At 37.3% G+C, this 18,099-nt stretch overlaps 1 protein-coding gene across 4 annotated transcripts in view; it reads right to left on the bottom strand.

Moving 5' to 3' along the window:
- Positions 1-18,099, bottom strand: part of CRPPA (CDP-L-ribitol pyrophosphorylase A) — a 362,199-nt gene that overhangs the window by 39,150 nt on the left and 304,950 nt on the right. For 2 of the 4 annotated variants that reach the window (XM_060020425.1, XM_060020424.1), the window contains exon 10: positions 10,121-14,406. In XM_060020425.1, the coding sequence (XP_059876408.1) occupies positions 14,302-14,406 (105 nt within the window). In that variant the 3' untranslated portion in view covers positions 10,121-14,301. Of the gene's footprint in view, positions 1-10,120; positions 14,407-18,099 lie in introns of those variants that run through there. The other 2 variants (XM_060020426.1, XM_060020428.1) reach the window with 1 other exon arrangement.

The following is an 18,099-nucleotide window of genomic DNA, read 5'->3' as shown; positions in this document are numbered from 1 at the left end:
GTCTGGGAAGATTCCACATGCCGTGGAGCAACTAAGCCCGTGAGCCACAACTACTGAGCCTGCGCTCTAGAGCCCACGAGCCACAACTACTGCGGCCTGCGCATCTAGAGCCTGCACTCCGCAACAAGAGAAGCCACTGCAATGAGAAGCCCGTGCACCACAACGAAGAGTAGCCCCTGCTCGCCGCAACTAGAGAAAGCCCACGTGCAGCAACGAAGACCCAATGCAGCCAAAAAATAAATTAATAAAAATAAATTAATCAAAAAAAATATATTTCTCCCAGATAGATATGAACTATTTTCGAGGAAAAAAAATCTTTTTGACAGTGTTACAAGTGGACCATGGATGAGACTAAAAAATTCAGACCTTGGGAAATGTATCAATATTCACACTATTCTGTGTTTAACAGCAAGTTAAACACAAGCATTTCTCTTGAAGAGAATGGATGACAGCGCTATCACCCATTCTGGGGAGTGTCTAATTGTAATACAAGGAATAAGCTAAGTCCTTTGGATGGGGATATACTAGAGAGTAGACACTGCTTGCCGTATGGTCCAGGAGTAGTTGGGTCCAAACACCCAGGAACCTACAGTACTTCTGGTAGGGAGCCAAGCGGAGACAGGCCTCCCTCTCTCTGCTTCTCTTTAGTGGTACATGTCCCTGTAGCAACAAAAACATGATCGCAGTTTCAGGGAGAGTCCAGCCTCTACCTCCTGGAACTGCATGCATCTGTGATCAAGCTCTCTGAGTGAGCTGGAAGAGCATTTAAGACCAATACTCTGAACGCCAGTACAGTCCCTCCTAGGGGGCTGCTGTGGGACACACAGGGATGCTTCAGACTGCAGATGGCCGTGCCCAGGAAAGTGGTTTTCTCATGAAGGTAATAATAGCGTGGTGACAAGATGAAAAATAAAGGGTAAAAGAAACTAAGGTACTTAGTCTACAGCATGCATGAAATTGCTGGGGAGGATACTGTGATTCAGGTTAGTTTCTGACAGAAACCATAAGGGTTCATGTTTTAATTTGGGTTTAGAAAAAAAGCATGTAAAATCATTTTCACATCACAGGCTAGTGAAGTCACCAATATTAAAGTTGTACAATCACAAAAATTGTGTTGAATCTGCATTGCCAATGAGTATTGTTAATTGTGTATAATTATGACTATGTATTTGTTATGTATAAATATGTACAACATATTTTCTCTATTTTTCCCAATTTGAGATAAACCTGGCTAAATCAGTAATACCTAATCTCTACAAGTTCTTCTTGTATGTGCATACAAAACATAAGCTTACAATGCAACTGTTTTAGAACAACTCTTTCAAGAAAATGTTGACATAAAAATATGTGTATATGTGTATATTGCTTTTCTCTTTCTCTACATTCTCATTCTTCCTCTACACATACACAATCAAGAAGAAATTCACAAGACATCATAATGGGGGAATTAAATTTTGGGGTCTTTCTTAAGAGAAAGGTTTACATTTAATTTTTTTTTTTTTAAATGAATGTATTTATTTATTTATGGCTCTGTTAAGTCTTCGTTGCTGTGCGCAGGCTTTCTCTAGTTGTGATGACCGGGGGCCACTCTTTGTCTCTGTGCGCAGGCTTCTCATTGTCGTGGCTTCTCTTGTTGCAGAGCACGGACTCTAGGCGTGCAGGCTTCAGTATTTGTGGCACTTGGGCTCCGTAGTTGTGGCTCGTGGGCTCTAGGAGCTCAGGCCCAGTAGTTGTGGCACACGGGCCTAGTTGCTCTGCGGCATGTAGGATCTTCCCGGACCAGGGCCCGAACCCGGGTCTCCTGAGTTGGCAGGCAGACTCTTAACAACTGCGCCACCAGTAAAGCCCTACATTTAAGTTTTAACTCTGGTTCAAAAGAAAAAAAAATTGAAAAGACCACAATTTTCAATTCATACACCAGAGAGTTGCAAGAAGAGAACAGTGTGTATCAAAAAGGCTCTACTGGAAAAATCCCCAACCTATCAAACTGTCCTTCACTGTATTCACAGATTTATGCAGATGTGTAAAGAGGTTCATTCACTCTTTATTAACTGTAAAGATAGATAATTGACATTATATATATTTTGCGTACTAAAAGAATATAAAAGAATGGCTTCAGAATTGAAGGTTTGTTTGATATTAAGCCATACTTAGAAGTTAGTAAAATAAAATTCTATCTAGGCAACACATATAGCTTTGGGAAGGAGTAATATTATGCATAACTCCATGATTAATCCAAATCTTTTAATATCCTTTAAGATTCTCAAACCAGAGCCAAGAATATTTGGTCTATAGTTGATTCTCTCTGCTATCTTTTTATAGCATATTGCACGTAATCTTAAATTCCTGATTTATGGTAGAATTTATGGATATTCCCACTGGGATACTAAAGCTCTTAATTTGTTTACATATTTTGGCTTTTTTCCAGATTTATGTGACCAGTAACTGATCCAAGAAACAAACAGGCGGAAATGTCTTTGAATAGCATTCTTTTACTATCAGGTCATACACATCTCCATTGAGTAAAACAGGCCACTGAATTCCTGAACTCGGCAGTTCAATAATACATTTTTAAAACTCAGGTGGGATGAAAGAGAATGATTTTCTATTCAAACAAGAAAAGAAAAAGGAACTATGAACTTAACAGGGTCTTAAAAACACATACACAGGATGGAAAAGGAATTCCTCCAAACTACTGAAAAAAATTAGTAACACAGATTTTATCATCTATTTCCTCCTCCTCAAAGGGATGTTTTGTTATCCACTTAGACTGAAGAGCTTGCTTTCAATTAAATTAAGTGCTCAGATGTAAAGAATAGAAAAGGAAAAAAAAAAAAGAAAAGAAAAAGCTTTCCAGTTTCATTAGGTCCCATTTGTTTATTTTTGTTTTTATTTCCATTTCTCTAGGAGGTGAGTCAAAAAGGATCTTGCTGTGATTGACACCATAGAGTGTTCTGTCTATGTTTTCCTCTAAGAGTTTTAGAGTGTCTCTCCTTATATTTACGTATTTAATCCATTTTGAGCTTATTTTTGTGTATCGTGTTAGGGAGTGTTCTAATTTCATACTTTTACATGTACCTGTCCAGTTTGCCCAGCACCACTTATTGAAGAGGCTGTCTTTTCTCCACTGTATATTCTTACCTCCTTTATCAAAGATAAGGTGACCATATGTGCATGGTTTATCTCTGGGCTTTCTATCCTGTTCCACTTATCTATATTTCTGTTTTTGTGCCAGTACCAGACTGTCTTGATTACTGTAGCTTCATAGTATAGTCTGAAGTCAGGAAGCCTGATTCCTCCAGCTCCGTTTTTCATTCTCAAGATTGCTTTGGCTATTCGGGGTCTTTTGTGTTTCCATACAAATTGTGAAATTTTTTATTCTAGTTCCATGAAAAATAGTGGTAGTTTGATAGGGATTGCATTGAATCTGTAGATTGCTTTGGGTAGTAGAGTCATTTTCACAATGTTAATTCTTCCAATCCAAGAACGTGATATATCTCTCAATCTATTTGTATCATCTTTAATTTCTTTCATCAGTTTCTTATAATTTTCTGCATACAGGTCTTTTGTCTCCTTAGGTAGGTTTATTCCTAGATATTTTATTCTTTTTGTTGCAGTGGTAAATGGGAGTGTTTTCTTAATTTCACTTTCAGATTTTTCATCATTAGTGTATAGGAATGCCAGAGATTTCTGTGCATTAATTTTGTATCCTGCTACTTTACAAATTCATTGATTAGCTCTAGTAGTTTTCTGGTAGCATCTTTAGGATTCTCTATGTAGAGTATCATGTCATCTGCAAACAGTGACAGCTTTACTTCTTCTTTTCCAATTTGGATTCCTTTTATTTCCTTTTCTTCTCTGATTGCGGTGGCTAAAACTTCCAAAACTATATTGAATAAGAGTGGTGAGAGTGGGCAACCTTGTCTTGTTCCTGATCTTAGTGGAAATGGTTTCAGTTTTTCACCATTGAGGAGGATGTTGGCTGTGGGTTTGTCATATTTGGCCTTTATTACGTTGAGGAAAGTTCCCTCTATGCCTACTTTCTGCAGGGTTTTTATCATAAATGGGTGTTGAATTTTGTTGGAAGCTTTTTCTGCATCTATTGAGATGATCATATGGTTTTTCTCCTTCAATTTGTTAATACGGTGTATCACGTTGATTGATTTGCCTATACTGAAGAACCCTTGCATTCCTGGAATAAACCCCACTTGATCAGGGTGTATGATCATTTTACTGTGCTGTTGGACTCTGTTTGCTAGTATTTTGTTGAGGATTTTTGCATCTATGTTCATCAGTGATATTGGCCTGTAGTTTTCTTTCTTAGTGACATCTTTGTCTGGTTTTAATATCAGGGTGATGGCGGCCTCATAGAATGAGTTTGGGAGTGTTCCTCCCTCTGCTATATTTTGGAAGAGTTTGAGAAGGATAGATGTTAGCTCTTCTCTAAATGTTTGATAGAATTTGCCTGTGAAGCCTCTGGCCCTGGGCTTTTGTTTGTTGGAAGATTTTTAATCACAGTTTTTGCACAGCAAAGGAAACCATAAACAAGACCAAAACACAACCCTCAGAATGGGAGAAAATATTTGCAAATGAAGCAACTGACAAAGGATTAATCTCCAAAATTTATAAGCAGCTCATGCAGCTCAATAACAAAAAACCAAACAACCCAATCCAAAAATGGGGAGAAGACCTAAATAGACATTTCTCCAAAGAAGATATACAGACTGCCAACAAACACATAAAAGAATGCTCAATGTCATTAATCATTAGAGAAATGCAAATCAAAACTACAATGAGATATCATCTCACACCAGTCAGAATGGCCATCATCAAAAAATCTAGAAACAATAAATGCTGGAGAGGGTGTGGAGAAAAGGGAACACTCTTGCACTGCTGGTGGGAATGTGAATTGGTTCAGCCACTATGGAGAACAGTATGGAGGTTCCTTAAAAAACTACAAATAGAACTACCATATGACCCAGCAATCCCACTACTGGGCATATACCCTGAGAAAACCATAATTCAAAAAGAGTCATGTACCAAAATATTCACTGCAGCTCTATTTAAAATAGCCTGGAGATGGAAACAACCTAAGTATCCATCATCAGATGAATGGATAAAGAAGATGTGGCACATATATACAATGGAATATTACTCAGCCATAAAAAGAAATGAAATTGAGCTATTTGTAATGAGGTGGATGGACCTAGAGTCTGTCATGGTCACAAAGAGAAAGACAAATACTGTATGCTAACACATATATATGGAATTTAAGAAAAAAAAATGTCATGAAGAACCTAGGGATAAGACAGGAATAAAGACACAGACCTACTAGAGAATGGACTTGAGGATATGGGGAGGGGGAAGGGTAAGCTGTGACAAAGTGAGAGAGTGGCATGGACATATATACGCTACCAAACGTAAAATAGATAGCTAGTGGGAAGCAGCCGCATAGCACAGGGAGATCAGCTCGGTGCTTTGTGACCACCTAGAGGGGTGGGATAGGGAGGGTGGGAGGGAGGGAGACGCAAGAGGAAGGAGATATGGGGATATATGTATATGTATCACTGATTCACTTTGTTATAAAGCAGAAACTAACACACCATTGTAAAGCAATTATACTCCAATAAAGAATTTTTTTAAAAATTGGAATTGCACATAATTTTCACGTCACAAAATCTTCTTTTCTAACCACTGAAAATGTAAAAACTTCACTAACAAATAATAAACCCAATTTAAAAATAAAAAAAAGAAAGAAGTTGTGGCACATATATACAATGGAATATTACTCAGCCATAAAAAGAAATGAAATTGAGTTATTTGTAGTGAGGTGGATGGACCTAGAGTCTGTCAAACAGAGTGATGTAAGTCAGAAAGAGAAAGACAAATACCGTATGCTAACACATATATATGGAATCTAAGGGGAAAAAAATGTCATGAAGAACCTAGGGATAAGACAGGAATAAAGACACAGACCTACTTGAGCATGGACTTGTGGATATGGGGAGGGGGAAGGGTAAGCTGTGACAAAGTGAGAGAGTGGCATGGACATATATACACTACCAAATGTAAAACAGATAGCTAGCTAGTGGGAAGTAGCCGCATAGCACAGGGAGGTCAGCTTGGTGCTTTGTGACCACCTAGAGGGGTGGGATAGGGAGGGTGGGCGGGAGGGAAGTGATATGGGAACATATGTTTATGTACAACTGATTCCCTTTGTTATAAAGCAGAAACTAACACACGCTTGTAACGCAGTTATACTCCAATAAAGATGTTAAAAAAAATAAAAAGAAAAAGCTGACATACCAACCAACCAACCAATTTCAATAGCCCATTTTATAATGAGGCAGAACAAAGAACAAAATGGATAGCTCCAAAATGGGAAAGCTCCAGGAACCTCATTTAATCTACTAGATGCTTTCCCAAACCTCATCCAAATAACCCAATTATTACAGTCCACATACTAGTGGAAATTCTTACAAAATTGGCCTCCATGTGAAATCTCAAATCATGTTTCCACTCAGGTCAAAAAGATCACTAGGATTGCCTTGTGGAAGCTTTTGCCTCTGGCTTAACTGCAACTTTGCAAAATGGAAAATGAGGGAATGCATCCAGGTAAAATTCTGGATGCAGATTTTAATCAGATTTTTTAAAACCTCAAGTAAAGAACAGTCCCTCCTAGTTGTAATCCAATTCCCTGAAACAGTATCCAAGGTAAAATCAGAAATTCTGGATTTCTAGACTCAGTTTGGCTTCCAGTATGCTGGGTGATCATGAGCCCTTAATCTCTGCATCTGCCCTTTTGTAATTGTCATACCACAAGGTTGATACAGACCTACCTCACAGAGACCCTGCAAGGATTAATTAAGGTTAAACAAGAAGAGAAAAGTGCATTAGATAATCCAGGCTTCGTCTATGCTGCTAAATAGACCCAGATGTTTTAACACCTGTTCAGATTATTTGGTAGCATCGTCACAAAGTAATTTGCATAAAGCATTTCAGCTGTAAAGACTTCTAAAAAATATCCAATTACTTTTATTTTTATTCTATAGTACTTTCATTAGCAACAGAAAACCTGATTTTTTTCCTCAATACACACTAACATGTTAAAGTCAGATTTTGTGTTTTGTGTTGCACAAATTTAGACGTGAATCTTTTTTTTTTTTTTGCAGTACGCGGGCCTCTTACTGTTGTGGCCTCTCCCGTTGTGGAGCACAGGCTCTGGACGCGCAGGCTCAGCGGCCGTGGCTCACGGGCCCAGCCGCTCCGCAGCATGTGGGATCTTCCCGGACCGGGGCACGAACCCGTGTCCCCTGCATCGGCGGGCGGACTCTCAACCACTGCGCCACCAGGTAAGCCCAGATGTGAATCTTTTATCTGCTGGTGTTAATGTATATTTTAATAAAGCCTTAAAATTAAAAAAATAAAAAACCTTATATAAAAGTTATTTAAGGACTCATCATTAAACCCTGCACGATTTTTTTTAGGTTACTTTTTTTTGGGGGGGGGGTGTGTTGGGTCTTGGTTTCTGTGCGAGGGCTTTCTCTAGTTGTGTCAAGCGGGGGCCACTCTTCATCGTGGTGCGCGGGCCTCTCGCTATCGCGGCCTCTCTTGTTGCGGAGCACAGGCTCCAGACACGCAGGCTCAGTAGTTGTGGCTCACGGGCCTAGTTGCTCCGTGGCATGTAGGATCTTCCCAGACCAGGGCTCGAACCCGTGTCCCCTGCATTACCAGGCAGATTCTCAACCACTGTGCCACCAGGGAAGCCCCTAGGTTACTTTTTAAGTCCTGGCAATCCAACATCATCACATGTAGTCATCAGAGTCCTTTCTCAATCTTCACAGAAAATACCATTTGTAATATTTCATTTACCTAATCAATATTTATTGAGAAAGCCAAACTGATCAATGTTATTTCACCAACTGCAAAATTCAGGTTTCAGCTCCGTGTGTTAAAAAAGAGTTCAGATTATTTATCCATTCACGGACTCAATGTCGGGCACATATTTTGTGCCAGATATTATTCTAGACAGTCACTAGAAGGTATCATATGAAGATTCAAAGTTCTTGCTTTTATATAATTTAAATTCTAATGAAGAGGCAAAACTTAGAGATGTGAGTAGTAAAGGAAATTCTTTTTAAGGAACTAATTATTAGACTGATAAGCAAATTGAAAGAAAAAGAGCTGGTTATTCGAATATTTAAGAGGACAAAACTTCTGACTGAGGAGACACTATATTTGTTTTTGGACACCAATGACAGCATAGGAAAAACCAAAATTGCATAATGAGTTTTTCAATTTACAATAACACCAGGAAAGAGTAAATCACAGCAAAGAAATGTGGAAGGTGTTTGTAAAGGCTGTAATTTCCAACACAGGGTTCAGCCCACTCTTTGCTGGTGACTCAAAGTGGGACTTCTCCTTTGAATAATATTATTTGAAGTTTTAAAAAATTTATCTTTTTTGATTGGAGTATTATTGACATACAACATTATATTAGTTTCAGGTGTACAACATAATGATTCAATATTTGTAGACACTGCAAAATGATGCCACGCTATGTCTAGGTACCATCTGTAACTACCATCTGTAACTATACAATATTACAAATTCTTTGTCTTGTCGTAATTACTTTCAAGATTTACTCTCTTAGCAACTTTCAAATATGAAGACATTTTTAAAAATCGCAGGTTCTAATATTCCAGATATGAAGAGAAAAAATTCCTGGCTCTGCTCAGGTCAAGCTCATCACACTGACACCGTTCACCCCAAATTTTCCCACTGAGCAAACACTGTGAACATTCATGCTTAGGGAAGTCTCATGACAAGGGAAGACTTCACACTTCCTCCTGCCTGGGCATTTCTCTAGACCTTCCTTTCTCTTGTAAAGACAGTGAATGGATTTCAACTTCTCTTTTCAGGTCTTGTGTTGCTGAGGTGCAAATGTCTGTATGCAACTGTGGTTCATCAAGGAAGTATTTCCTTCTACTTTTTCATCTTCCACTTTTGTTATCCAAATATGCCGATCATGCATTGCCTGAGGAAATCCCAACAACTTCAGAGCTCACAGAGATCACCATCTCTGTGAGTGATAATAACTGTATGTGAGTATCAGTCTTTGTATGTTTTACTGGCACATGCAGATCCAAGGATGTTCTAAAATATGTTTGTGTGTTGGGGGTAGCAATGCACAAAGGAAAGGAAGAGTATAGCAACACTAAAAGGTAATGGGCTTTACCCATTTTCTTTCTCTTGCTATTAACGAAAATAAAATTGAGATTCCCATCTTTGAGAGTCATTCTTTAAGGGATCTTAAAATAGTATGTTTTACAGACTCACAGACTTAGAGAACGGACTTATGGTTACCAGGGAGGAAGGATGGGGGAGGGATATATTGGGAGTTTGGAATTGATGTGTACACACTACTATATTTAAAATAAAATGCTGTTCTATGGGGAAAAAAATAGTATGTTTTATAATATTATAAAGAATCATGCTTAGGAATATAAGCTCCAAAGTTAGATAACCAAATTTGAATCACATTTTGCCCACTTGGTGCTGGAATGACTCTGTTACTCAAAGTTATTCAAAAGGTATGTGCCTTAGTTTCTTCATCTTTTAAATGGAGACTGGTATACTACCTAGTACATGAAGTTATTATGGAAAAAAAAGTTATGTACATGCAAAAGTACTAAGAACAGTTTCTGGAACACAGTAATCATTCAACAAATGTTAGCTATTTCTACTATCTATTATTTTAGTAGCCCGTATTTTAACTCAATGTCATTTCAGGCCCAAAAAAGTTTAACTTCTTTTGAAAACTTTTCTATAACATTCAGGTCTATTTTCCTCCTTCAGTAACTACTAACTAGGGAAGGAGGCATCCAGAGAACATTCTAATACTTTGGGATCATTGCCCTAACCAACAGTTCTCCTGGTAAATGTTCTGCTTTAGCAAAATGTGTGTCTCCAGATATATCCTAGACTTGTGAGAGCAAATGTACCACACACTGCCACAGATCTTCTTTCCTTGCTTACCAACTGGTGTTCGATAAAATGATTCAAAATTCAGTACTAGCAAAAAAAAAAAAAAAAGCCAATGAGCATTTATTGAGCTCACCTGTCTGCTGGAGACCCTGTTGATCTCAGCTGGGCTTCTGCATCCATTTGTTAATTAGCTGGAGGTCAGGTGATCCCGGCTCTCGTTTTCCTTTGGGAGGCAGCAGGCCAGGCGGAGTGTGTACATCATGGCGGTGGCAGAAGTGGGAGAGAGCAAGCAGCAACATGCAGGGTCTCTTAAGCCTAGTCTCAGCGGTGCACTGCCACTTGTGACTCACTCTGTTGGTCAAAGCAGGTCACAGGATGAATCCCAAAGTCATGAAGTGGACATATATTCCTCATATGGAAACTAAATGGAGGGAAAGAATATTGCTAAAAAGTAATTCAACCCACCACACCCATGCAGACATTATTAAGTGGTCACAATATTCTTTTCCACTGTGCCTAAGTATAGCTTTTATATCCTTAGCTGCCACAGTAATTGCTGGTAAACCTGCTAAATATGAGGGAAAGAGAAAAAATCTGAGACTTCTGGTTTTGCAAATTTTTAATATATTTTACAGAATAATATATCTGAATCTCAAATTCTATTTTCCTCTAATGTAAAAGATCACACTTATATTTTGAGAATGTTCTATTCAGTTATTCAGTTGAGACTGAGTCAGTTTGAAAAATATGTACATATACACTAAATATCAATGAAAATTGTCATTAGATTTTAAAATATCAATAATTTAGTTATCAATTACCTACATTTTGTTGTGTAAAGAGAACATTTAAAGTATTTAATGGTAGTTTCTTACTTTTCATTGAAAAAGATCCATACCTTTTCACAGTTTTGAAACTAAAACCATACAAGAACATCTATTAATGTTACAATGCCAAACACCAGCTACACAGCCACTTCTTGTCCACGTATTTTAAACCATATTAATAAACCCTAAAACAATATGTATTTTTCATTTATTCTGTTTATTTTTGAATTAAACTTTTAAAACAATTTCAATCTTTCTTATCTCAAATGGCTTTCTTCACATTTTAATTAAACTATTATCATTTGTTTTCTTGATATAGTTTCAACATTAAAATGAAGTAATATTTACATATTTAACATAGAAAATGTAGTACTACAACTTGATTTTTATAAAATCAATATTGTATTTATATATATATAAAACATAAAATTTGATAGGTATAATTACAGATGACCCTCGAACAACACAGGGATTAAAGCCGTTGACCCTCCCAGCAGTCAAAAATCTGTGCATAATTTATAGTAAGTCTTCTGTATCCATGGTTCCTTCCTAGCTACTGCTGAAAAAAAAACACGTATTGGACCAGTGCAATTCAAACCTGTGCTGTTCAAGGGTCAAATGTACAGTAAACTAGCATAGGAAAAGAGCGTTTTCCTGGTAAACCAATGCAAAATGCTTAAAGTGACCACAATAAGAATGGCTCTCGGTAGAATATAGGGGTCTGAGGTCTTGGTAGAATACAGGGGTCTGACTTTCATCTGTAGATGAGTCTATTTGCAAGAAGTCATCTCTCAAATTGAGCACTCTCGTGAAAAAAAAAATACTACCTCTTACCAATACGTCATTAATCAAACTACCGATCGCGCTGTGTTAACTTCCTAAAAAGGTTAACTTTAAATTGCATGTAATTAAGTAGCATACATTTGAAAAGAAAACAGCCTTTCCACAAAATTTGCACAGGTAGAAAGCAATTTCAGCAACCCTCAGGCATACTTAGTATAATTTTTAAAGGGATTTTGAAAAGTAAAGTGAAAATGGACAGTTTTCATGAAAGTAATTAAGTTTCCCAAAGTGGAGATGAATATATAACTGTAAAGTTGCCTCTGGATCTCTTAACAAATAAAAAAATCAATTAATTTATCTTTCCTTCCTGGCCAATAATTCTCTTCATTCCCTTTTTCCTTAGCTACAATTTCTGTATGTTGGAAAGATGGCTGGAAAGCCAAAAGCTTCAGGACTTTCCTCAGGTCACTGGACTGATCTGTCCCTCCTCGTCCATTCCTCCAACGCTCATTCGGAGCCTCTGGCTCATTTCCGAAGGCCTCTCTGCTGGATATCCTTTGCCTGCAATCATTGTTATAGAGGAAATGAGCTTAAAACTTATTCTCAGTGGTCCTGAGTTTAACATGTGTCTTTGGAGAAGGTAGTGAGGATCCCTGAGCCTCAATTTCCATCTAAATTGTAAAGGATGTGAGGAGATTTCTTTAAATTATTTTCAATGCTGTGAATCACTTTGTAAACTATAAAGAAAAAAATTAAAATGCCATAATGATGATGATGATGATGATGATTTCAGACATCGTCATCTTAGTATTTTATTAACTAAATCTCATAACACTAAATGTTTACAATTGCCTAGGGTAAAGGCATACTAACTGTCCCAAGATAAATTCTTGTCTGGTATAATATTCCCTTCTGTTGAAATCTAAGGTAACTCAGTCAGCACTCAACAGATACAGTGATGCTTGTGCCAGAGACTGCCTAGTTTCCCACCACGTACCTAAAGGCACTGATTTTCTCCTTAAAATCTTCGTAACTTTTCCCCTTTTGCCTTTATGAGCACATTTCAAATTCTTAAAACATTTCCACCTGAAGATGTCAAAACACACACCTATGACCTTTTACAATGTAGCCAACCTGCCTTAACGACAACAGACATTCTAACCAAAATCCACACACTGCCCATATATTTCCACCCTCAAGATTTTTAATTAAATGATTTATTTTATATTTCTTAACATCCCTAGAGAAAGAGAGAAAAAGTGGCAAGCACAGGAATTGAGATCTAAGCCTACATTCATTCAAACAACACATTTCATTTAGGAAAATGAATTGCAATAATTACTTCATTTCCTCTATATTCTACTCACTATTATTTAAATGTAAAATATAAACTCTCCTACTATTATGGATACTTGAGAAATGAAGGCAAAATCACCCAACATGTTAAGAAGAGACTGCACAAGGTAGATATTTTGTAGTCTATCTTTTTTTTTTTTTTTTTTTGCCATACGCGGGCCTCGCACCGTTGTGGCCTCTCCCGTTGTGGAGCACAGGCTCTGGACGCGCAGGCTCAGCAGCCATGGCTGACGGGCCCAGCCGCTCCGCGGCATGTGGGATCTTCCCAGACCGGGGCACGAACCCGTGTCCCCTGCATCGGCAGGCGGACTCTCAACCGCTGTGCCACCAGGGAAGCCCTCATAGTCTATCTTTAACTGAAAACATTTCATGCAATTTTTATAGTTCCCACGTGCAGCCTAAGCCCTGGCATAATCTGATCTATGTGTTTTTATGAAGTGTGTATATAGAATAAAAGGCATCTCTAATGACTGGATTGACAAAACTGTAAAATATAAGGTAAGGGAAAAATCATCAATATTTAAGATGTATATACCAGTGGAAATTTGAAAGAATAAGAACTCGATTTAAAAAGGCAGCAGTTATCCGTATCAAAAGAAAATTATTTTATGTGCCTTGGACTCTCTTCCTTTTAGAAGACTAACTTAAGATTGACCAAAATAACGTCACTTTCATGAAGCTTTCCAGTCTTCTTTTAAAGTTATTCAGAAAAATCAGAAGCCTTTAAAAATAATGTAAGTCAAAACTATATTTCATAAACCAAGGAAAACATACAATTTTAAAACATTAGAAAAGCAGGAGATTACATCTCCTTTAGAGATCTAGGGTAATGTGAGGCTAATGGTACAGATACTCAAACCAGAGTTCACTGCTATCTCCTCTTTTTTTTTTTAAGGTGTGAAAAATTGGAATGCAATTCAAAATAACCCATGGAGAGAGGATAATGTTAGAATTAACAATACTCATTAATCTTATTTATTAGTTTCATTATAGTGTGATTTACTAATTAACAGAGAGATAATAGTTGACATTTCCTAAATTCTCATTCCTTGGAGAATTAGCTGACTCATCATTATTTCTATTTTACCTTTCATGCCTTTGTGAAAAGGCACACATTCTTTATGTGAAGGCTATTATTTTCCACTTATCTGTTCTTTTCCGGTTTAAGCAATTTATATTTGACATGCACAAAAAGTTTTCAAGTTCACCTAAGCATCACATCCTCCAAATTATAAAAGACATAAAATACAACTTAAACATTCTACCATATACAATTCGGAGAGAAGCACAAAAGAGATACTTAGGTAAATATTTCTAAGAACACAGTAGGTAATTTTCTTCATGTTCTTTATGCTACCAGTAGTTGACCAATGAGTCCAGAATTTCTTTCTTTGATTAAGGCAGCAATAATGGTGGCACCTTGCCTTAAACTTTCCTGTAGCTTCTGTTCATCCTGAAAGAAAAGATAAAACAATAATTATTTTAGAAAGAAAAGGTATCAACACATTAAATTTAATAAGGACCTACTTTTCTTTTTTAAAAAAATTTATTTTTGAAAAACTTTATAAACATAAATACATTGTATAAGTTTAAGGTGTACAATGTGACGATGTGATATACATATATACAGCAAAATTATTACTAAAGTAGGGTTAGTTATCACACCCATCATCTCATATAGTTACTATTTTTTGGAAGGGGGGTGAGAACATTTAAGATCTACTCTCTCAGGAACTTTGAAGTATACAATACAGTACTGTTAACTATAGTCACCATCTGTACATTAAATTCTCAGAACTTACCCATCTTATAAATGGAAGTTTGTATCCTTTGACCAACATCTCCCCATTTCCTCCACTCCTTAGTCCCTGGCAACCACAATCACAGACTCTGTTTCTATGTGTTCAAGGAGACACTTTGCAAGGCTTGCTATTCTTTGGGCTCAGCACTGCATAGAACTCAGACCACAACCATTGTCCCAAATAAAGGAGAAATGCTTTTATAAGCACTTTCAGTATAGAAAAAATATCTGCTGGAAGTACCAAAAGAAGCAATGACACAATTTCAAAAGCTAATAATATGAAACAAAAGATTATTTTCCCTTAATCCAATATTGAACACCAACTTTGGCTCTTCACTTAAGTGTGAATATTTCTTTGATGATACAAGCCTTCTCCTCACCTTTTTTTTTTTTTTTCCTGAGGGTTCTTCAACAACAGACTTTGTTATAAACTGTGAGTACTGGTGTGGAGGAAGAAAACAAAACAAAAAACCTGCTTGTTTTTGAAGTAAAGATCAGGCAGATTTGTGAAAAGAGTTATTTCACAAGTTGCTAAAATGTGATTTTCCCTTTGAAATCATATTTCCCTATGAAATTCTGTTTTTTCTAATTATTTAGGCTTCTTGAAGGTATGAGGGGATGATAATATGAAGGGAAAATGAAATAGGAAACAGAGTTAATATGTTAAATCCTTGGGTTATGAATTGTGCTAGGCTCAAAAAGAGGGATCTGGTAACCAATTTCTACACTTTGGCATCGTCCGTAATGCCATATCCCAACATTCAGTACATCACTGGGACCCACTGTTTCTACCTCCTTAACGTTTCTTGAATCCATATACTCCACTCAAACTGCCACTGCCAGCATAATACCTCTGGCCCTGAATTACCGAGACAATCTCATAGTCTCTCTGAAGTCTGTCCTCTTCTATCCTATTTCCCACACAGCAATGAAAATACTGATTTTAAATAATAAAAATCTGATCACATCATTATCCCACACAGAATCTTTTGAAGGCTATCTTTAAACTTCAGGATCAAGTATTAACCCTTTACCTGGAAGGTCTTTTATCCTTCCAGACTCTTCTTACCATTCCCTTAAAATCACTCAGTTCTCCAAGCCATGTAAAACTGTTTTAAGATTGCCCAATCTGGGCTTCCCTGGTGGCGCACTGGTTGAGAGTCCGCCTGCCGATGCAGGGGACACGGGTTCGTGCCCCGGTCCGGGAGGATCCCGTATGCCGTGGAGCGGCTGGGCCCGTGAGCCATGGCTGCTGAGCCTGCACGTCTGGAGCCTGTGCTCCGTGACGGGAGAGGCCACAGCAGTGAGAGGCCCGCGTACTGCCCAAAAAACAAAAAAAAAGATTGCCCAATCAAGCCATTTTTCAAGGTTCCCTTTGCACCAGCTAATCCCTTTGCCAGAAAAGCTGTCTCACTCCCTCTCCTGGCCTAGCTTACCCTAGTTACTCTGAGGTTCAACTCAGGTATCAGTGACTCCTGAAATCTCCCTTGACTGCTGGTCTTCAACCCAATCTGAGTGAGGTGAATCTATACACTTCCATAGCTATGAATTCCTCTAGCACACTGAATTCTTATAGTCTTTTTAGCTGGCCATCTATTCCACCAGATGATCAGTTTCTTGATGTAGAGAATATTTTACCTTTGAATATAAAAAACTTAGTTCAATGCCTAACACATGGTTGCCCTCCATACATTATAACAAATTCAAAGCAAAGGAGGGTTGACAATGATAGACATATGTTCACCCTTTCAGTCTGACGCATTTGTTAACAATGACCACTATTTGGTTACTTTGTTTACTCCTATTTACATATTTAGCCAGAAGTCTGGCAACAGTACAAAGAAGAATATTATCTTATCAAAGCCTTCCCACTACCACCACGCCTCCACTAGCCCAGGCTTGGGTTTCTCATCTATGATGATGGTAGTAAGAGATCACCTCTGCTTAAACTATTCTTTCCCGTCAGTTTCCCTGATTGTGTTCTAAGAGGTGGAACTGGGGAAGATGCACAGGGGCTGTATGGTGGCTACTTTGCCTCTCGTGAGTGAGTTTTAATGACATTTCAATAATGGATTTCAAATGCTGTACCGGTTTCCAGAATATCAAATCACATTAACAAATCATTTAAAAGCCAAATATGTTTGAGCTTAAAATGTGATTCACTTATATAGGAGCAGATATCATTCATGACACACCATTTATAAATACAGAAATAGTATTCTAAAATTGAATAAAACACAAACCAACTATAGGTATGTATTTGTCACTCAATAATTAATTAATTACAATGTTGCAGGGTATGATACACATCTACTCCCAAGTCTCATTAAAATGAGATATACAACAGATGATGATAATTAAGGTTTCCCATTCAAAAATAAACAGAAAAAGGCTATCTGTATAGCCTCTTTGAAACCAGTTTACACTTATAATGAAAGCAGCATGGTAACAAAGAAATGAAGGGGGAAAACCTGTTTAAGATCCTAGGGCTAGAAAAATCACTTTTCTCTATCTTGGAATAAATCTTCCATGCTCATTTTGATTACTCCACAACTTAACATATCTTTAGCTACTAACAAATTTAAGTAAGATTGTTCTTTTAAAGATTACTTTGGCAATTTTTTATAGGCATCATTTGGAAAGACTCGAATTCAGTGAGAAGAACCTATGTTATTCCACTAAATATTTGTTTTCCCTCTCTGCCTGACCTCAATCATTCCATCTTTGAAAAATACGGAATTTTAAGAGCCGATTTAAACAAGATGGTGAGACATACATATACTAAGAAAATTCTAGTATGTACAAAAATTAGATAGACAAATAATTTATGGATTTCAAACTCATTTCAAAATTCCATACCTCTATAAAAGTATTGATAACGTAAGTAAAAAATGCAAGGAAATAAATCTTTAAAAAGCATTTCCTGCTGAAAGTGGATTTGCAAAACAGTGTTTTCAATCCTTGATGGAGATAGGGAGTGGAGGGGCACTCCAGGTGGTCGTTTTATTATCAATCATCCATATTTATGCACATGTATATGCATACATTCCTTTGTGTGCTCCAAATATTATATAATAAAAATGTTTAGTGTTAAAACTACGTGAGCAAGGTCAACATGAACACTGAAAAATCATGTTGATGGTATGCACTCTTGATATGCTATCATGAAATGGTATTTACCTCTGTGGTCTCCCTCCTCAAAACCCATAACGCCAGTCTAATCATGAGAAAAAACATCAGACAAACTCCAACAGAGGGACATACTACAATATATCTGACCAGCACTCCTCAAAATTATCAAGTTCATAAAAAACAAGGCTAGTCTGAGAAGCTGTCACAGCCAAC

Source organism: Delphinus delphis, chromosome 9 (genome assembly GCF_949987515.2).
Source record: "Delphinus delphis chromosome 9, mDelDel1.2, whole genome shotgun sequence".
NCBI lineage: Eukaryota > Metazoa > Chordata > Mammalia > Artiodactyla > Delphinidae > Delphinus > Delphinus delphis.
Note: the sequence above shows the minus strand (reverse complement) of the source record. Positions and strands in the feature narration are given on the sequence as shown.